This window comes from Brassica rapa, chromosome A07, assembly GCF_000309985.2.
Source record: "Brassica rapa cultivar Chiifu-401-42 chromosome A07, CAAS_Brap_v3.01, whole genome shotgun sequence".
In the NCBI taxonomy this organism is placed as follows: domain Eukaryota; kingdom Viridiplantae; phylum Streptophyta; class Magnoliopsida; order Brassicales; family Brassicaceae; genus Brassica; species Brassica rapa.
Genome location: NC_024801.2, coordinates 21,207,004 through 21,227,611, shown reverse-complemented (window position 1 = coordinate 21,227,611; position 20,608 = coordinate 21,207,004). Strand labels below are relative to the sequence as shown.

At 35.0% G+C, this 20,608-nt stretch overlaps 4 protein-coding genes and 2 pseudogenes across 6 annotated transcripts; 4 read left to right on the top strand and 2 right to left on the bottom strand.

Moving 5' to 3' along the window:
- The first annotated feature begins 206 nt into the window (after positions 1–206).
- LOC103830722 (lipase 1) lies at positions 207–3,738 on the top strand. 3 transcript variants are annotated; one of them, XM_009106537.3, is made up of 8 exons: positions 218–766; positions 885–1,058; positions 1,136–1,816; positions 1,900–1,968; positions 2,077–2,133; positions 2,268–2,320; positions 2,402–2,477; positions 2,612–3,738. In XM_009106537.3, exons 1-8 carry the CDS (start codon positions 726–728, stop codon positions 3,558–3,560), a joined length of 2,100 nt encoding a protein of 699 aa, XP_009104785.1. In that variant the 5' UTR covers positions 218–725; the 3' UTR covers positions 3,561–3,738. The 3 variants fall into 3 exon arrangements, with proteins under 3 accessions (XP_033131165.1, XP_033131166.1, XP_009104785.1); XM_033275274.1 differs by having other exon boundaries at positions 207–766; positions 2,268–2,477; XM_033275275.1 differs by having other exon boundaries at positions 208–766; positions 880–1,058; positions 2,268–2,477.
- LOC103831445 lies at positions 3,307–4,662 on the bottom strand (annotated as a pseudogene).
- A 1,082-nt stretch (positions 4,663–5,744) lies between these two features.
- LOC103830721 (protein STRICTOSIDINE SYNTHASE-LIKE 12) lies at positions 5,745–8,147 on the bottom strand. Its single transcript, XM_009106535.3, has 3 exons — positions 7,263–8,147; positions 6,700–6,969; positions 5,745–6,323 (listed from the first exon to the last, which is right to left on the bottom strand). Exons 1-3 carry the CDS (start codon positions 7,496–7,498, stop codon positions 5,855–5,857), a joined length of 975 nt encoding a protein of 324 aa, XP_009104783.1. The 5' UTR covers positions 7,499–8,147; the 3' UTR covers positions 5,745–5,854.
- A 6,213-nt stretch (positions 8,148–14,360) lies between these two features.
- LOC103831444 lies at positions 14,361–15,157 on the top strand (annotated as a pseudogene).
- A 1,814-nt stretch (positions 15,158–16,971) lies between these two features.
- Positions 16,972–18,179, top strand: LOC103830719 (cytosolic sulfotransferase 18). Its single transcript, XM_009106534.3, has one exon. It carries the CDS (start codon positions 17,031–17,033, stop codon positions 18,063–18,065), a length of 1,035 nt encoding a protein of 344 aa, XP_009104782.1. The 5' UTR covers positions 16,972–17,030; the 3' UTR covers positions 18,066–18,179.
- Positions 18,180–18,434: 255 nt separating this feature from the next.
- On the top strand, positions 18,435–20,412 carry LOC103830718 (cytosolic sulfotransferase 18). Its single transcript, XM_033275277.1, has one exon. The coding sequence runs from the start codon at positions 19,068–19,070 to the stop codon at positions 20,277–20,279; it is 1,212 nt and encodes a 403-aa protein (XP_033131168.1). The 5' UTR covers positions 18,435–19,067; the 3' UTR covers positions 20,280–20,412.
- Positions 20,413–20,608: the final 196 nt, after the last annotated feature.

Here is a 20,608-nt window from a genome sequence, read left to right as displayed (position 1 = left end):
AAAAAACTAAGTACAATAGTTGGCACGACCAATTTAATTCGGTTGGTTGTTAAATAATTTAATCACAAGCGTTAAGCAAAAGGTTATCTCCAAAAACAAATGAATGGAAGAGAAAAGTTTCAATGTGCAACTAGAGGAATTTTTCCTATTTGTTTTTCAAGGAATCAAATGAAAAACATATTCTTCTTTCTTTTTTGTCGACATTATAAAAATATCTTAAAGAAACAGTTATTGATCTCAGGCATTTACTCATTGCTCTCAATTCGAGTGTGTGCGTGTTTGGTAAATCGACCTTCTCCGTCTCCCAAACGTTAGATGAAAACGTGTAGTAGTAGTTTGTCCACATTCGATGTTATCCAATAACGGTTATCCACGTGTCATCAATCCGGTCTCTTCTCTCATCCTCTGGACGGCAAGAATCGCCGACGTGCCCCTAAAATATCGGATTCTCCCAATCTATTTGTTTATTTTTGGATTTATTTGAATCTCGTTTCCTGGGTCTCTGTATTTTCCTTCCTTTCTTTTTTTTTTAATCTGATTCTTCATCGCGATTTGGTCAAAAGTCTCTCGAATCAACAACAAATCCATCGGAATTTTCTATTCAGGTGGATATAATTTTTCTCGCTGTCGTTTTCCTGGAAAAATTTGGCGGATATCAAAGAGAATCGCCGAATCAGATTATTTTTCGTAGAGAATTTCTGTTAGGATTTTTTAAAAAAAAAGCGATGCAACGGATCGTAGATAACGCCCTCGCTGTCACCAAAGAGTGAGTCCATTTCTCTAATTTCGTTATATAAATTCGATATCTCATTAGAAATTTCATAGCTAGCTAATGTTGAGTCACATTCGTTGATGGATGATTATGTATTTGGCTTGTAGTGCAGGTCAGTGAAAACTGTTACATATGAGTCTCTCAACAACATTGCTAGATGCATCAACGGAATCTCAGCTCTTCTATTAACCCTTCTCCCTGGGAAGGCTAATATTCTCGAAGGTCTCCATGGCTGGGAGCTCAGACCCACTTTCCGTGGTCCACGTTTGCCACGCTGGATGCATAAGTAACAAATTCATTTCCCAATCTTGTTCTTATGATTAATGATAATTAATGCTAATTTAACTCGACTTTTGATAACAGTGGGGTCTCTTCTTTCAATCACTTCGTTCATGAGCTCTCTGTGGATTCCGATACTTCGAGCTCTGACTATTCCTCCGGAGAAGAGAGTGATGGTGCCCTCCCTGCTTCACCGTCTTCTCAAAGCTCACGCCTTTCTTGGGCCAGTGCTTCTGCAAATCCGGAAAGCCACTGGACTGAGTGGGTTACCTTCCTTCTCTGGTGGTTGATATTCCCTTTACGGATCTTGGTATGGATACCGCAGTACTTTCTTCGTTTGTTCTATAAACGAAGTAGTGCAAGAGCTCCCACGAGTCCAAGAAGGAACCAACGTTCGCCTAGGCCTCGTGTTAGCAAGACTATGTCGAGCAAAGACCATGATGTGCCCAACCGAGCTACTGATCGAAGACGCGGAGTCATTGAGGATCTTCATCTTGCTATTGAGATCTGTATAGAAGCTATTTTTGATTTTTTCCACAGGGCTACGCATGTGATCCTTTCTCCGTCGGAAGCTTTTGCGAAAATGTCGGCGTGGTTCTCTTCTCGCAGTAGTAAAGAAAGTCGTGATGATGTTTTAGATGATGAACCTGTGCAGACTGCTACTTTAGGAGATGCTGATCCATCTCTTAGTGAAAGGCCCACGCGATTGTACAACTCTATGAACACGGATACTCGAACGTGTCAAGATGTCATAACAGAGCTGGGGTAAGGGCAGCTTGGATGTCTTGTGCTTTTTTCTTGTTCTCAAGTATTTGATGTTTACTTAGTTTTTCTCATGCGTTTAATAGGTATCCTTACGAAGCTATTCGTGTTGTTACATCTGATGGTTATGTTCTTCTCTTGGAAAGGATACCAAGGTATACTATTCTTTTTGATATATTACGCTCACTTGTGCATCCTTTTCATTTCATGTTTTATTTCTCTACACTATGTATGTCATCCCTGACTGTTTTTCTTGTCTTTAGGCGTGATGCAAGGAAAGCTGTGTATCTACAACATGGGATTTTGGATTCTTCAATGGGGTGAGTTTCATGGTCTGTTTATTAGATGACTTGTAAAAGTTTCAAACATCGTAACCTGAAATATTGAGGAACTATAGTTTTCTATATTCACGTTGCATAAAATTCTTTGTATAATTTGTCTGCGTGTTCTTCAGATGGGTATCAAATGGAGTTGTTGGATCTCCAGCTTTTGCTGCGTATGACCAAGGTTCAAGTATAATCCACTCGATTATTAATTCACATAGCAACTGCTGTGATATTTACTCTCTTTTCCTTCACACTTTCACAGGCTATGATGTTTTCTTGGGGAACTTTCGGGGTTTAGTTTCAAGAGATCATGTGAACAAGAACATATCCTCAAAAGAGTGAGTTCTTTCGCTTCATATTTTCCTACTTGCTATGGCTAGTTTCTTTTTGATAGTGGAGACTGGGGAAAAAATCTATATCCCCGAGATATATGCTTGCAAGCTAGTGTTAATTGTTGTTGATCAAAATGCAGGTACTGGCGATACTCCATTAACGAGCACGGTACTGAGGATATCCCAGCGATGATTGAAAAAATCCATGAAATCAAAACTTCAGAGTTGAAGCTCATCCAGCCTAATACCGACGAGGAAATCTACCAGGAGGAGCCTTATAAGCTCTGTGCCGTCTGTCATAGCCTAGGCGGTGCTGCAATTCTCATGTACGTCATCACTCGCAAAATCAAGGAGAAGCCACACAGACTCTCACGACTGATCCTACTTTCACCTGCTGGATTTCACGAAGACTCCAACTTAGGTTTCACAATTGTTGAGTACATATTCCTTTTTGTGAGTCCAGTATTGGCTCACATTGTACCTGCCTTTTACATACCGACAAGGTTCTTCAGGATGCTTCTAAACAAGCTAGCACGTGACTTCCACAACTATCCTGCTCTTGGTGGACTGGTCCAAACCCTTATGAGTTATGTAGTTGGCGGAGACAGCTCGAACTGGGTCGGAGTCTTGGGGACGCCTCACTACAACATGAACGATATGCCAGCTGTCTCCTTCGGTGTAGCGAAACATCTAGCTCAGATCAAACACACTGGTAAGTTCAAGATGTTTGATTACGGGAGCAGGACAGCTAACATGGAGGTTTACGGCTCTCCTGAACCGCTTGATCTAGGGGAGTCTTACGAGTTTATCGATGTGCCTGTTGATTTGGTAGCGGGGAAGAAAGACAAGGTGATTCGGCCTTCCATGGTGAGGAAACACTACAAGGTGATGAGAGATGCAGGGGTTGATGTATCGTTTAATGAGTTCGAGTATGCTCACCTTGATTTCACATTCTCTCACCGGGAAGAGCTTTTGACGTATGTGATGTCGAGGCTTCTGCTTGTGGAAGTGACACCAAGTCAACAAAGGCAGAGCAGCCAGAAAGGTATGAAACTTAAGAAGAAGAAAAAGGAAGGTACAGTAGTGTAAGTAGCTGGAAACCAAACCATGGCCAGTGTAGAGTTTGGTGTCATTGTATTGTGATGTTGTGTGTTTGAGCTTTCATGTGTGCATTTACGTTGATCTCCCCTGTAATAGCGTGTACATAATGTAAATCATAACTTTTAGACGAGATATTTACCATATAAATCATAACCAATCGGTAGCATCAAATCCTCCGGATCTGCGATTTATCGACCAACCATGATTTGAAATAGAGCACAAGACGACAAAAAAAAATCATGAACCATCAATCGAAGGTATCTTCTCATGATGAGTTTCTAAAGAATTTCTACACCAGCAACTATAATGTTTTCCCTGGGGACTAAAACCAGATCAAAACAAGACAAAAAAAAAAAAACCATGTAGACAGACACGAACACCAAACAGCAAACTATGTCCACATAGATTTGCTCTCTCAAGTCTCAAATTATGTGGAAAGACCATATCCTATTATTTGTTTCTTCTCTTGAAGGTTTGTTTCTTTCTCTCAGTCCCCGCAACAGCGGTAGCAGCTTGTGGTGTCTCTTGTTGAGGATCTTCAGGTAAAATCGTGTGAAAAAACTTTATAGAGGAACAACTTGGTTACAGATTAACTTGAGCATCTTCCTCCCTCTCATCCATTTCAGCAACAGCTTCATATGAGTTTTGCTGTTTATTCCACTAACCCCAGCTTCCTGTTATTATATTTAACACAGTGAAACATACTATTCAGACCATTTCAACCCCTAAGTCAAAACATCTCAGACATCGTAAACCTAGAAATGAACAAGGGCCGGGGAAGCAAACCTGAGCGCGGAGCCAAGTGTTGGGAACGGAGAGAGGACCATGTTTCTTGAAGACATCGTAGAGAGAAGTGGAGATGATGTGAGCTTCTTGGATCGATACCTTAGGGTTTATCTTTCTGACGTTTACAGCTCGTTCTCTCGACATGTATCTCACCAACAACAGAGAGTTAGAGCTCATCTCGTTCTCTAAAACAGCCGCGGAGGCTCTACAGAGCTTTCTTAGTCCTCCTCCTCCGCCCGTGAACCACATTCTCTCTCTCTTCCTCGCCGTCACTTTCCCAGATTTCGTTGGATCTGGCCGGAATGAGTTAGGTCTATCGCTTTTCCTTTGATATTTCCAAAATAAAAACCCAGTTCAAGCAACTGAACAACCTCTGTGCTGATACGCTATAGCACTAAGTGTCACAAAAGATGTAAGATACCAACTTTGCGTTGCTAGCGATGGGCTTTTTGGTTGCAATGGATTCTAACAGAAGATGCTACGTACAAATGATAGAAGTTAAGGCGCAAAATCGTAGTCATGTGTTCGCCCTCGACTTCGCTGTATCTTGACTAATCTTAGTGTTGATGGTTCTTTTGGTGTTTGTTTGTATTTCTGTTTTTTAATGGGTTTATTTAGCTCTCTTTTGTTTTTGAGTATTTGCACTCTCTACCAATAGGATGTTTCTCAGAAATTAGGTTTATTCATTTACCGGTTAAAATAAAAATATGAGAGTGAATAAATATTTAGAGAAAATTACTGGATAGGACTACACTAATTCTATCATATTATGCCTCTTTGTTCCAACAATATATCTCCTGGTAAGGAAAAAAATAATATATATTATATATATACATTTCCAATTAATAGGATATGATATTTTAGTTAATTAATTAGACATATTAGATGATAGTTTATAATTTGAATGGTGCCCAAAAAAATAAATTTATAATATGAATTGTTCATTGTAATCTATAAGTTTATCTTTGTTAGAAAATCAAACAGATTTGCAAACTATAATTACTAAAACGAACATAACCAATATTTTCTACTTTCAGTTTACCAAATTATACTAGTTAACTACAGAAATATAAACATATTATTTTCATATAAAATCAGTAAGATCAATATACGGTTATGACCTTTAATATGAAACTCATATTTTTGGCCAGATGTGAAGTTAAAAGAGAACAAGCTAACCAAGCGGTATAAAATATTTTGTATTACTATATATATTTGAATCCAAAATATATACTATTTTACATTTCAGCATATTTTACAATTTAATTTGAAAAAAAAAACATGATAAACATTTTGTTACTATGGTAATAATATTAGTTTGTGTATGAAATATTGTATTTAAGAGGTTGAACCATTTTCCAGGAAATTAAAACCATATGCATATCATTACATGTTTATTACTTTTATTTATTATAAAATACAAATATTATTGAACTGAAAATTAAAGGTAATTTATCCCATTGTGTTTCGTTCACCCTTGGGTTCCATTCAAGGTTTCAAAGCTTAAGAGTTCCAACATATCGTTCAGTGAGACTCCCGAAGTATAGACTACCGTCGAACTCGTTAACTTCGCTAAGAAAATTATATAGAAGAGGAACATAAATTCTCTGAATCACTTCACCGTTAGAGTCGACTTTGGCGACGGCTGTTTGGTTGGTAACCCTCTGCACGGCAGCGATCCAAAAGTTTCCAGTAGAACCAATTCTTCTGATACTGCTAGGGTGTAAACTTGATGGCGAATTGCTGAAGTCTTCAGAAGAACCAGCTTTAGGTCCTTTTATCCAATACCTCTTGATGTTATTCTTTGTAAACTGACTAACCAGCACGAAAGAACCATCCGAGCTTACGGTACAACCAGCTGCGCCGCCTAGACCTTCCATCAATACGGTGACAGTCTTTGTTGATGGGTCGTACTTGTAGAGTTTTCCCGTGGCGTCATTCAGACGCAACAGAAGATGCATTTGGCTACATACATAACAAAAAGTAAGAAACAAATGTATCCGAAAGCAAAAGATATTTGAGTGAGTACTTTTTTTAACCCAATTAAAATCATTATAGGTTAATGTTTTGGAATGGTTTTTCTTATGAAGACCGTTTACTATTCAAAAAAAAGTTCATCAATAATTACGTTGTAATTTAGTCGGATCTATCTTTTTTTTTAGACTTGTTTGCTTTTTAAATATTGTTAAAAAGTGGCGAAAATTATAATTTTATATCATCTGTAACTGTAAAACTAGTTATGTAATAAAAAAGACCCATTTGCCACACTTTTTAATCAAATGATGATCAAAACAATTAGTACATGTATAGAAGAAGAGAGGAAGATAAAGAAGAAACTTACTATGCGCTTAAGTGTGAGCTCAAGGAAGTGAAGTAGACGATACCGGTTGTTGGATCAACGTCAAGACCATTGAGAGACTTGAAGGGATTTCCATCAACACCGTCGGCGATCTTCACGGCTAAACCACCGGCGGGAGAAACAATGTGAAGACCCAACAGAGCATCGGCGACGTAGAGCTCACCTGTTTTCTCATTGAAGGCTATCCCCGCCGGTCGGCCGCACCTTTTGGAGGAAATCGGTTCTTGTAAAACGTAGCACAATAAAGAGTTCCTGAATTGTAATAAGAACAATTGAAACCAGTGAAATTAAAATATATAAATGATGTTATTATTTGTATTTCTAGGTTTTGTTTGTGTGTATGATATCATATAAAAAAAATATATTGATCAGAGTTGGATATTACATATATATTAGACATTCTCCATTTTTTGGGTAATATACATCACATGTATATTGACACGTGAAATTGTCATCGTTAGTGAAGTCTACGTACTTTTTTATACCATGTTATAATCCCTAACAACATACTTCCTCATCGAATAAATAAAACTAAAACAACTTACGATGATTCTGTGATGCGTGCAAAAGTGACAAAACCCTTCTCGGGAGTATACTTGAGGATTGTACCGCCGGAGACTCCAGTGTAGAATCCCTTTTCTGTGGAATTAAAGGCGAAAGATTGAGGGCCGGACATAAGTATTGGCAGCGGAAGTGACTGGAAAGACGCGTCAACCGAGATGACCGCACACAAAAGAGAAAGAAGAAGGAGAAGAGATATTGTGGACAAAGATGACATCATATCGTTTCTTTAGTTTTTTTTTCGTATTGCTCTATAATTATTATTGCGTGAGGCTTTGTAATCTGCATGTATGTCTATTTATAGGTTTGTGATTTTTGTCTTCTCTATTCCATATGTTAAAACATTGACAGCACATGATACATTCTTGTTTGTTATTATTTTTAAAAGGGGAATGAGTCGAAAAAAAATAAAGTGCAAAAGTAATTACTCCCAACACATAAAATTTGTTAACAGAGTTTATTTTCTAATTTTTGAGATTTCGTTCAGATTTCAAATCCATTAAAATAATAAATTAAACTATAATCAATTTACACACGCGTAGTACGACAATCCTTTTAAATCATGCTTTGTTCTAGAATATGAATTCTTTAAGACAACATAATTTATAATTTATTAAGATACATAACCCTAAACTAAATTTTTACTGAATTTAGACTTTAATCTTCCAAATTATATTTCTAAGTAATTTACCAAATATGTTAACACTTAACACACTAATGATAACAACAATCATGTCAACACCAACACACATCATGCTTGATCACCACATATAACTCTGTCACATGCTACGTCGTCACGATAAGCTTAATCAACACAAGCTTTGAATAATGACAGACACCGTCAAACCACTTACACCCCCCGCCCCCCCCCCCCCCCCACCATTTACATATTCGAGAAGAAATTTTATCTATAAACTGCACATATGTTTAAGAACTAATCTTAATTTTTTAATAGATTTGGAATATCTCCAGACTAATTAAAAATATTTTTGCCGATAAAAATAAATAACAAGGAGAGAGCACAACTTCTACAAGCAAGTTATATAAAATTTATTATGTATTTTTTTAGGGATTATTGAAAAACTCGACTACCCATGAGAAACTCAAGTTTGTGAGATTGTTATCATGACAGCTAAGCATTCGTTGTTTAGCTGTCTTGTATTATTTATACTGGTACATTGTAACAGTATGTTGTATATGATAGTACATGTCTTGTAATATAAAAACTGCAATATGTATTACTAAACAAATTTTGATACGGGGCATCATCATACATGCTACCCATTCGCCACTTAAAAAATATTATAAAGATTTGAAGCAAAACAATTGATTAACAATGAAAAATATGTGATTACTACAACTAAACATGAAGCCATATCGAAAACAGTTGGCTAACAAATACATATGAATGGATAACAAAGTGAAGATGTAAGATATCCGCTTTGGAATAGTCGCTGATGTAGTTACTGAAGCAGACGTTGTGGTGAATGGTGAAGACCATGTGAAGTTAATGTGCTGAGCTGGAGTCGTGTAAACTTGGAGAGCAAGAAAGTATTTTGGAGATATAGAAAGATAAATAAATTTGAAGAACAAGTTTATGACTTAGAAGAGAAATAAGTGCATTTCAAGAAAAGGAAGAGGAATAAGTGCATTCCAATAAAATATCAAAATCTATAATTTTTAATAACAAATGTAATCATAAATAATTGTAACATGATTATGTCCGTTTGTGCGGGCAAAACACCTTGTTATCTAGTAATAACTAATAAGTTCTGCAAAGTAACCATGTGTTCTTCAAAATTTTGGCATATATATATCTATTTTATACAAGATTTTAAGGTTTTTCTAAAAGTAAAATATTAATCTATAAGCCATACAGGGAAACAATCTTACATAACATTTATGATTTTCTCTATCAACAAGTACTAAGAAGTTTCCGTTTATCTTTCAGAATTTTGACACATAACTCTGTTTTATCCATTTTTATAAAAGTGTAAGGTTTTCTCTAAAAAAAGGTTTAATATGTAAATCAAAAATGGAAACTGCTTTATGTTTACTATATCAATCATAAATGAAAAATATCTAAAGAAATAAGCAAATACATTTTAAAATAGTTAAATTGACTTACACAATTGCTTAATCCGGCAAATTTTCCACATAAGTTACTATAGTTGCTCGTAATAACAACCTCTCGTGATTATTTAATTTTAACATATGGAGTTATCTCACAAAAATAATTAATACAAGTACAGTATAACCCAATGATCTAGATATCATGTTTTCCAAAAAAAAAAAACTTGTTTCTATGTTATTACTAGTTTTTTTTTTTTTGTCACAAAATGTTATTACTAGTTTACTGTCAAATATATAATATAAACAATTTTAATTTAAAAATTAAAATTTTATCTGTAATTTGATCCGGTCTACTGAATTGGAGTAATTCCTTTGAACCGGTCTATATTTGAACCAAAACAATTAGCTGTAATATAGAACCAAAAGTTTTAGCAGGGTCCTATATTATTAACAAAAGTTCTTTTAGGGTCCTAAATTTTTAAGAAATATTATCATCCAACATATATAAACAAGAGGCTGTAAGAACATAGAGAAAAGTTTCTTTAAAACATGTCTTTAACGTGAATTTGTAAAGCTATTTAATATTTTCAATCCTCAATTTTTTTAACACATTGCTGTTTTTAACCAAAGTTTTATTGCTTTTTTTTTTTGAGCAACAGTTTTATTGCTTTTATCATCATTTTAAACAAACAAAAAATGTCAGGCCCTTTCAAGCTCGGGATCCACAACAATTCTATGCGGACGATAGCACAATATGTTAAAATTTTATATTTATTATAGAACAGTTTCAGCTGTCTAATTTTTAGTTGGTCATCCAGTTGATCACAATTTTGTGCTTATTGTCATCTTCGTCCTCCGGACCGTTTGAACCTGTATGCAGAGCCGTGCCTACTACGTGAAAATTCTAACACTAGTTTAGGGTATCATTTTTTTTGGAAACTTTAACGGGCATATTTACCAAATATGATTGTATATGGTTTTATTGGTATTTTTGGAACACAAATCTGGTTTTATTGGTAATTTTTATATTTTTTTTCTATCTGGAAGATAGAGTAACTACTAATACCTTAGGAACTTATTTTTATAATCAAAACATAAATATAGATCATTTAATTCATACTATATATACATCTATGAAAATATTTTTTTTCTCTATGGAAATATTTAAATTTTTTGGTACTTTTAATTTCTTTTTGAATGTTATTGTTTATTTATTGTTTATAATTTAAATACTCTGATTAAAATACATTCTTGACCATAAACCACTATTGATACCTTTGGAATTGTTGTTTTTCTTTTTCTATTAATTTATTTATTCACTAGAACTAAATGTAAACTTTGTGAAATAATTAGAATAAATTTACATTTTAACCTTATGTGTTATATTTTTATTTTAAAATTAAGAAAACAAAACTTTTGAAAAATATTTTCTTAAAAACATATTTCACAAAAATTGTAATTGTAAAACATTCTGTCAATTATAAATATTATTTTATTTAGCCCATGGCATTACAGATTTTTGTCACGGCTCTGCATGTATTTACTTTTGATTTGATATTTAAAAAAAAACACATACACACCTGCACACAATCACACAAAATTGTGTGTTTCAGGACAGAGGAACCTAAAGTGTTTGGGAAGTCGACACAACATGCTATCAGATTTTCCGGGATAAAGCAGCCTTATCAAGATCGATGCATGTATTATACTCCCTCTATTTTTTATATGATGTTTTAGCATAAACACACAAATTAAGAAAAAAATTTATTTATATTAAAAACACTTGACTACAATAAAAAATAACCAAAAGTAATTTAATCATCGCTATTCTAAACAAATAAGATCAACACTTTAACTTTTAATATTTTAATCACTTAATTTAATATTTTTACATAAAAACTTTCAAAACATTATATAAATTGAAACAAAAATATATCTTTTTTGTACTGTTATTCATGAATGCCATTCATTTCTTTTTGAAAGATGACATTCTATTTAAATAAAGTAAAGAAAAATAAAATTTTAATAATTAGGTTTTGAATTTTTCTAATCCATCAACAATTACACATCTTTTATGGAGAAGCACAAGTTAAGCTATCAACGAGCTTCTTTGAATGATCCAACCATTTCCTAATAACGTTGCCTTCACTTTCTTTTCGTTGTCTCCAAATACATTGCACAATACTTCGACGTAATAAGTTGGGAACTTCCCGTTCATTTCTAAGAAGTACATGATGACTCGTGTCTCATCTCTACACAACTGGTCTCTCATGACGTCGAAATGAGATGTGTTAGGAAGGAGAAGGAGAGAGTGATAATGCGACGTTTCTTCTTATACAAACTTCCACGTAGCTCTTATTCTTGCCTACCAAGGTGGTTCCTCTTGTGCAAGTTAAGCTGTTGAGGAGCTTCTTCGAATGATTCAACCAACTTTCTTTCCATCACTTCCAAATACATTGCACAACGCCTCGATGTAGTATGGTGGGAACTTTCTTTTCAGTCTCAAGAAGTACATGATTGTTCGTGACTCATCTCTGCACAATTCGTCTGTCAGACCTCGAAGTTAGATGATTCGTTTTTCTTTGATGGAGGAGAGAGAGACCGGACAATGTTTCTTCTAATGCAATCTTCCAGAGGGCTCTGCTTTGCTAGGGAGATAGCAGAAACTGAGACAATGACTACGAAGAAGACGATGGTTCTCATGGAGGTCTTCATTATTTTGGTTCTGGTTTATCTTGGTGTTATAAGAGAGAAAATTGCATGAACATATATATATGTTAGAGATTAGCTGAAACTGTAAATTGTCAAGGGTTGTAACTTGTTTCACATTAACTTGATATCAGTTTAGTTTCACTTAAGATGTTTTCATTAATTTAGCAAAAAAAAAAAGGTGTTTTCATTAAGTCTGGCTTGGAAGACGTTTCTTTAAGTCAAAGTCGTTATGCCTTGAGTTCACAGGGGAGGGAGCTTTGGAAGAAACCCCCTTAATGTCCATAATATGAAAAACTATACTTTGAAAAGCTTTTGATGAAGCTGATGAGGAATTCCCCTTTATTCACCTTTACATGTCATTCTTTAACAAAACATTGGTCCGCTAAAAGCTCTTCAAAAGACTCATGTGCATGTATGTGCACAGCCCTATAGATCTTCATCCGTAGATAAGCAATAACTAAAGATCCCATTGATCTATCAACATATACTAAATCTTGATCCACAAGAATCAAACATCATATGATCCAATGGCAATGACTAGTACTAGTAGCAGCACTTCGTTGTTGTATCCTTCCCAACAACAACCGCAACAGCCATTAGGAAGCAATGAGATCGAACCTACGGCACAAATGCTAATCTACGGGCAAAAAAACCGAACCGAACCGAGAAACCGACGTGTTTTGTAATAATTAAATTAAAAATACTAGTAATACCAATATACTAAAATTCTAATACTATACCACATATTTTTCCATTTTTCATTCATTAACATATATTCTTCTAACCTAATATGTAATCATCAAAATATTTGATTTAAAAAAAATAGAAAAGTTTGTATGTTTATATTTTTGTATATGTAAATGTGGATGTTAAATCTAAATTTAAAACCTAAAGAAAATTTTATTAAAAACAAAAGTTCTTGTCCACATCGTCACATGGAAGATGATTCATTACAAGCTTTTTAATAATGATATAAGAGACATTACTAATGATGTTGGTTTTTTTTATTTTAGTTAACTTTTATTTGTTTTAATTCTTATATACTTTTTATGACTTAAAAAAAATTCTGTTTCAGTTTTATATTGAATTTAATTCACATAATTTAGGTTTATATATTTATGTTTTAAAACATAATTTCTGTTAAAAAATTAAACTAAGAAGAACCTAATTAAACTGATCCAAAAAATAAACTGAACCGAATACAAACCAAACCGAATATAAACCGTACCGAACACAAACCGAACCGAACAGAACCAAACTAACTATCGTTCATTTCAGTTGGAAAAATACTAGAACCAAACTAACTAAACCGAACCAAACGGAACCGAGAAAATAACAGAAGTGCCCACCCCTATAATCTACGGTCCAAACCACTACTCTACCGGCTCCATTGGCCCCTTCTTTGCAGTCATCTCTGTTCTTGTCGTTCTTGCTGTTCTCTCCTGCTTCTTGGGCTGGATATGCGCACACCGCCGCCAGAGAACTGCTTTAGTGGCTGAAGCCAATCCGTTGGAGATGATTAATAGCGGTGGGCTATTATGGTGGGTGAGACCCAAATGGAAACGGTGCTTGGACAGAGATGTAGAGGCTGCAGCTAAAGTTGCCGATTGTTTCTGGCAAAGAAACGCCAAAAGATGGTAATCAGACTAATCTAGAAAACTCATCCAGGTTGATCTATGCTTTACAATGACTGTTCGAGAGAGACTAGTAATAAGACTTTAGAAGCATTGTAGCTTTATACCATCTGTTATCACCAAATGAATGGTTGAGGAAAATTCTATGAAGTCAAGATTTCAACTCCATATTGCTACAAACCTCACGTTCAAAAACAAGATCGATGAACTATCCATATGAAAAACAGAAGAACAATACTAAACCGTTCCCGTGGATAAAACTAAAGGTGACAGACACTCTAGAACCTCAGCAGAAGGTTAATGAAATTTAGAAAACAAGCTCATGAGGTTTCATCCCTTGTTTCAGTGAGAACCTTGCGCCCAAGTAAGTCTTCAACTCTGGAACTGCTTCAATGGCTTTGATCAGAGCTGCATCAACGGCCTTATGGTACATCTGCGACCTCGAGTATTTACCAACTCCCCTGATCATATCAGGGTTTCTGCTGACCTTAGGCGTCCTCTGTTTTTCCGGCATTGTTGCTTTCTCTAGAAAGAAATGAAAGTTTCCGGTTGCGAATATGAGGGAGAAGGACGATAGCATCTAAGAAGTGGAAGACATAGAAACCCTAAATAAAGATGGGCCTTCATTTGTAGACCAGTTATTATGATCCTTTTTTATGATCTCTCTTTTTTTCAGTTGATTTTATAATTTTTATATATATATATATAATTTTACTAAGAACATAATTTGATTTCATGGAGTGGATACGAGAGCGGTACATATTTTGGAACACAGAACTCGCGGATCCTAATATTCCTTCCATTGAGGTCGAGTTCCCTTTGTTCCCTCACATTGATGTTCTCCAGACGAAGGGAACACTCTTTTCTCAACTCATATGCCACATGAGTTATTACTCGATTCGGTTGTAAAATCGGGTTTATATCTGGAGAGACCCAAAGGACACTTTCATCTCCTTGTTGCATTTCTTCCAAAAGCAAAAGTCAACTCGTGGCCCTCTCAGGAGTCTTGAGGAGTGTTTTGATATGTTCTGTCAAGGTTTATCTCTGCACGGTCCTTATCTTGATCATGTCTTAGGTTACTGGAAAGCTCACCAAGAGAATCCAGATAAGATTTTGTTCCTCAAGTACGAGACTGTGAGAGCTGATCCTTTGCCTTATGTGAAGAGATTGGCTGAGTTCATGGGTTATGGATTCACAGCTGAGGAAGAGAAGAATGGTGGTGTTGAGAAAGTTGTGAATCTTTGCAGCTTCGAGACATTGAAGAATCTTGAAACTAACAAAGGAGATAAGGAGAAAGAGGACCATCCTTCTCCTTATACAAAGAGTGCGTATTTCAGGAAAGGAAAGATCGGAGATTGGGAAAATTATCTGACTCCAGATATGGCCAGCTCGTATGGATCATGGATGGAATAATGGAAGAGAAATTCAAGGGTACTGGTTTGCTTGAAAATGATAAATGAGCTATTTCTTGTTTGGGGGAAATGGCTGATCCTTGTATGCTTGTTTATAGCATAAATTTAAGAATCACTTGAATTATATATGTACTACGTTACGTGATATGGCTAATAATTGTGGGAAAGCTAATTTTTTTTTGGAGTGATACACATAATCTACACAATATTTGCTAATTCTATGAGGGAGATATTTATTTATTTATTATTTTTTTAGGAGGGAGATATTTATAAAAGATAATATAAAAGAACTTACACTTAAGCCATTGTCATCTATTCACTGGGAGAGTCACCAGTCATGTACATAGTGTTAAAGCAATTAGATTCCAAATTTTTACTGCAAGTATCTGAAAGTGATTATGATTCTATAATTAGAAGTGAAGCTAGCAACAAATAAACTTGGTGAATTTGAGTTTTTGGTGAGCATTGTTATTTGGTATGAAATGGTATATGCTGTTAATTTGGTTAGTAAAAGTTTGCTGTCTAAAGATATGCTTATTGATATTGCTATTGAAAAAGTTAGGGCGTTAGTATAGTTTTTTTTTAAAGTATCGAGATACTGGTTTTCTCAAATGCTTTGGAAACTCTTAGAAAAATTGCTATAGAGATAGGTGTTGATCCAACATTCAAAGAGAAATTTTGATGATATTCCATGTAGTTCACCTTCAGTTGCTCCAAATCTAGTGAGGAATTATTTAGCATTGATTATTTTTATGCATAGTTAGTTGATCATGCAATTACTTCACTTGCCAAAAGGTTTGAACAATATCAAGAGTATGCAAAGATTTTTGGTTTTTTATTTAACCTTGAAAAGTGTTTCTTTAGATGATATGACTTTAAATAATTATAGTAGTTTTACAAATGCTTTTGAAAAAGGTGATAATTTTGACGTTAGTGGAAATGCATTGTTTATAGAATTTAAATTATTTAGAGAAGTTAGCAGAGATAATCTACCCTATCGACATTTTGAATTATTTGATACAAGCTAATTGTTTTCTAAGTGATAGTGTTGCTTATAGAATTTTACTAATTATTCTTATACCTGTTTGCATTTACAGAAAGAAGTTTTCGAAACTAAAATTGTTGAAGTCATATTTGCATGCAACGATGATAAAACATTTATATAAAGATATTGTGTGAGTTTTTTAAATTAAAAACATATATAAATTAAAAAAATTATATAAAGATATTTTTAAATTATTTTTAATATGTGAGTTTTTCTTAAATTTCAATACAACAATAAAAATACATTTTAATGGAAAACTTTGTCATGCAAATAAAATACTTTGTCATATATAAATTATTTGATGTTCGATTTAATTTTTTTTAAACATAAATAAAAAACTTATCATGCTGATCTTTAAATTAATAAAATACAAACTAATAAATATTCATAAAAAGATAAGTCCGCATGTGGAGGTAAAAAAATATATAAATTACTTCAGATTACCAAAAGGAGCCTTTTTTATTTTTGAACAGTATCTCTATAGAGTTTAAGTCTGAGACAGCCCTGGTGGATTAGCTACACATCGGGGTTTTCCCGTCAGTTCTGATTTTCCGATGGTCCTCTTCTCCCTCTTATAATACTCACAAATGTTTAAAAAACGCTAGCTTCATTATTATAAACATAATCGGACCGAGATCAGGATCTGGATATTACAAAAAATAAATAGAGTAGTTAGGAAACACAAATTGCCAATTATAGACCAAAAGTCAGTGTCTCTATCTTACACGTCATATATTTTATAAGGGCAATTGTCAATAATATTACTTTTTGAAGTTTATGTTTCAAAAATAACACTAGAATACCTGCTCTGAATCGATCTTTGTCCGAACAACAACCATCTCTCATCTCCTGTAGATCAGAAACACATGTCCTCCAATGGAAATAGAAACCATAACCGACACTACCGTTCCAAACCATGACGAGACTGAGATAGAGTCAACAGAGTTTGAGAAGAATCAGAAACGGTACCAAGACCTGATCTCCACGTTTCCTCACGTGAAAGGCTGGAGGCTTAAAGATCCCTTTATCAGGTACGGTGGTCATTGGTGGATACAGCCTATCCTTGAAGGTGCCCTTTACGCGCAAGAGTTCTTCCAAGCGAGACCCAGTGACTTCTTCATCTGTAGCTATTTAAAGACAGGTACCACTTGGCTCAAATCACTAACATTCATAATAGCCAACCGATCTCGCTTTGATGATTCCACAAACCCTCTCCTAAAACGTAATCCTCACGAGCTTATTCCTTTCATTGAGATCGAGTTCCCTTTGTTCCCTGAAGTTGATGGTCTCAAAGACAAAGGGAACACTCTATTCTCAACTCATATGCCATACAATTCACTACCCGATTCGGTTGTGAAAAAGGGTTGTAAGATGGTTTACATCTGGAGAGACCCAAAGGACACTTTCATCTCCTTGTGGCTTTTCTTCCAAAAGAAAAGGTCAGATGGTGGCCCGCTCGACAGTCTTGAGGAGTGTTTTGATATGTTCTGTCAAGGTTTATCTGGGTACGGTCCTTATCTTGATCACGTTCTGGCATATTGGAAAGCTCACCAAGAGAATCCAGATAAGATTTTATTCCTTAAGTACGAGACTTTGAGTGCTGATCCTTTGCCTCATGTGAAGAGAGTGGCTGAGTTTATGGGTTATGGATTCACAGATGAGGAAGAGAAGAATGGGGTCGTTGAGAAAGTTGTGAATCTTTGCAGCTTCGAGACGTTGAAGAACCTTGAAGTTAACAAAGATGATAAGGAGAGAGAAGATCATCCTTCTCCTTTCACAAAGAGCGCGTATTTCAGGAAAGGAAAAACCGGAGATTGGGTGAATTATCTGACTCCAGACATGGCAGCTCGTATTGATAGGATAATGGAAGAGAAATTCAAGGGTACTGGTTTGCTTGAATATGGTAAATGAGGACAACGACTGATCCTTGTATGCTTGTTTAAAGCATATGTTTGATCCTTTTGTCACATTTATTATATATGTACTACGTTATATATTGGATGAATAAAACTTGTTTCTGTTTCATGTGAATGTACTATCAATAGGAAAATGAAATTGGCTTTGCATGCTGCACAAGTGTATTGGCTCAAAATATTATCATATTGAACTTTTAAATTAATTAGTACAAATCTATATATAATTTTAAAAATGTTCGTATCATATGTTTTATATAATTTTTTGATGAAATCATATATACATGACCGTCACATCAGCTAATTTTAAAGGTGTAGATATCACAATCATTTTTTTTAGTGACATAGATGTCATTTGTGTAACATTATTTTAAAAATAAAACAAATCATTATTATATAAATATAAAAAAATCTAAAACAAATTTATAAACTATAATTATTTAAATAATATTAACTAAAAGATAAACAAAAATGGATTTTTTAATCATATATAATTAATTCTGTTTTTCTCCCCTCGATCTGATAAACAAGATTTATGTTTTTGTTATAATGATTTAGTCTCATCACGTGCTCTTTGTTTGTATTAAAGAATTTAGTTCGATTGTGTAATCATGCATTTAACTTTGTTTTGATAAAAAAAAATATTATACAAGATATTTTGGTTAATTTTAAACAATACTAAATCGTAAACAAGAAGCCTTCTCTATCTCCACTTACGTTTTTTTTTTGTTTAATCGTCTTCTGTTAAGTAAGCGCCTAAAGATTCTGCAACATGAATTTTAAATATCGCTGCCATCATGGACCCGTCACCCATGGCACCATCGTACATCGTGCGCAAATCGACATACTCATAAATGTTTTACGTGGATAAACGAAATTAGCTTCATTACTAAACGTAATCGGATCCAGATCCGGTCCTTGGTAAACACATGAAGCATGTGGATAGTGGACAGTGACCAGTCTATTTTATACTATGTTTTTAATGAAAGTATTATAAAAAATGGATATAGTAATTAGGATTAATAAAACGACGAAAGGTACAATTAAAAAACAAACGTCAATCTCTATGTCGTTGCTTCTAATATATAAAGCCCGCTATAATCCGATCTTGTCCGAACAAAACCATTTCTCATCTCACACAGATCAGAAACACATGTCCTCCAATCTTCTTCCTCTATCTCCAATGGCAACAGAAACCGTAAGAGACAGTACCGTGCCAAACCATGACGAGACGGAGTTAACAGAGTTCCAAAAGAATCAGAAACGGTACCAAGACCTGATCTCCACGCTGCCTCACGTGAAAGGCTGGAGGCCGAAATCTCCCCTGATTTGGTACGGTGGTCATTGGTGGATACAGCTTTTCCTTGAAGGTTCCCTATACGCGCAAGAGTTCTTCCAAGCGCGACCCAATGACTTCCTCGTTTGTAGCTACCCAAAGACAGGTTCCACTTGGCTCAAGTCACTAACATTCACAATAGCCAATCGATCTCGCTTCGACGATTCCACGAACCCTCTCCTAAAACGTAACCCTCATGAGCTTATTCCTTTCCTTGAGATCGAGTTCCCTTTGTTCCCTCACATTGATGTTCTCCAAGACAAAGGGAACACTCTTTTTTCAACTCATATGCCACACGATTTCTTACCCGATTCGGTTGTCAAGTCGGGTTGTAAGATGGTTTACATCTGGAGAGACCCAAAGGACACTTTCATCTCCTTTTGGAGTTTCATGCAAAAGCAAAGGTCAACACGTGGCCCGCTCAATAGTCTTGAGGAGTGTTTTGATATGTTCTGCCAAGGTATCTCTGGGGAAGGTCCTTATCTTGATCATGTCTTAGGTTACTGGAAAGCTCACCAAGAGAATCCAGATAAGATTTTGTTCCTCAAGTACGAGACTGTGAGAGCTGATCCTTTGCCTTATGTGAAGAGGTTGGCTGAGTTCATGGGTTATGGATTCACAGCTGAAGAAGAGAAGAGTGGTGGTGTTGAGAAAGTTGTGAATCTTTGCAGCTTCGAGACAATGAAGAATCTTGAAGCTAACAAAGGAGATAAGGAGAGAGGAGACCACCCTTCTCCTTATACAAACAGCACGTATTTCAGGAAAGGAAAGACCGGAGATTGGGTGAATTATCTGACTCCAGAGATGGCTGCTCGTATGGATGGAATAATGGAAGAGAAGTTCAAAGGTACTGGTTTGCTTGAAAATGGTGAATGAGCTAGTTCTTGTTCGGGAAAGATGACTCATCCTTTGCATGCTTGTTAATTTAAAGCAGAAGTTTTCTCTTTTCGATGATCTATGTACTACGCTACATATTGGATGAATAAAACTTGTTTCTGTTTCAGATGAATGTATTGTCTGTCTATTGGAAAAATGAATTGGTTTTGCATGATATGGTGAATTAGTGAATTGGCTTTGCATGATATGGTGTAGTCTCGATCCTCTGCAACTTGTGTTTTTATATTCATAATACAGATACGATCACACAGGCCCGGCTTAAAACGTCAGTGGACCTTGTGCTATATAAAAAATATTTCTCCTATGTT

Excerpts from the sequence above, each read along its gene's own strand:
- LOC103830722 (XM_033275274.1), top strand. The coding sequence starts at position 726 with ATGCAACGGATCGTAGATAACGCCCTCGCTGTCACCAAAGA. Across the intron at positions 1,059-1,135 it reads TTGCCACGCTGGATGCATAA|TGGGGTCTCTTCTTTCAATC; the intron begins GTAACAAATTCA and ends TTTTGATAACAG. Across the intron at positions 2,134-2,267 it reads ATTTTGGATTCTTCAATGGG|ATGGGTATCAAATGGAGTTG; the intron begins GTGAGTTTCATG and ends CGTGTTCTTCAG.
- LOC103830721 (XM_009106535.3), bottom strand. The coding sequence starts at position 7,498 with ATGATGTCATCTTTGTCCACAATATCTCTTCTCCTTCTTCTTTCTCTT. Across the intron at positions 6,970-7,262 it reads GCACGCATCACAGAATCATC|GAACTCTTTATTGTGCTACG; the intron begins GTAAGTTGTTTT and ends ATTACAATTCAG. Across the intron at positions 6,324-6,699 it reads AGCTCACACTTAAGCGCATA|CCAAATGCATCTTCTGTTGC; the intron begins GTAAGTTTCTTC and ends TTATGTATGTAG.
- LOC103830719 (XM_009106534.3), top strand. The coding sequence starts at position 17,031 with ATGGAAATAGAAACCATAACCGACACTACCGTTCCAAACCATGACGAG.
- LOC103830718 (XM_033275277.1), top strand. The coding sequence starts at position 19,068 with ATGGATATAGTAATTAGGATTAATAAAACGACGAAAGGTACAATTAAA.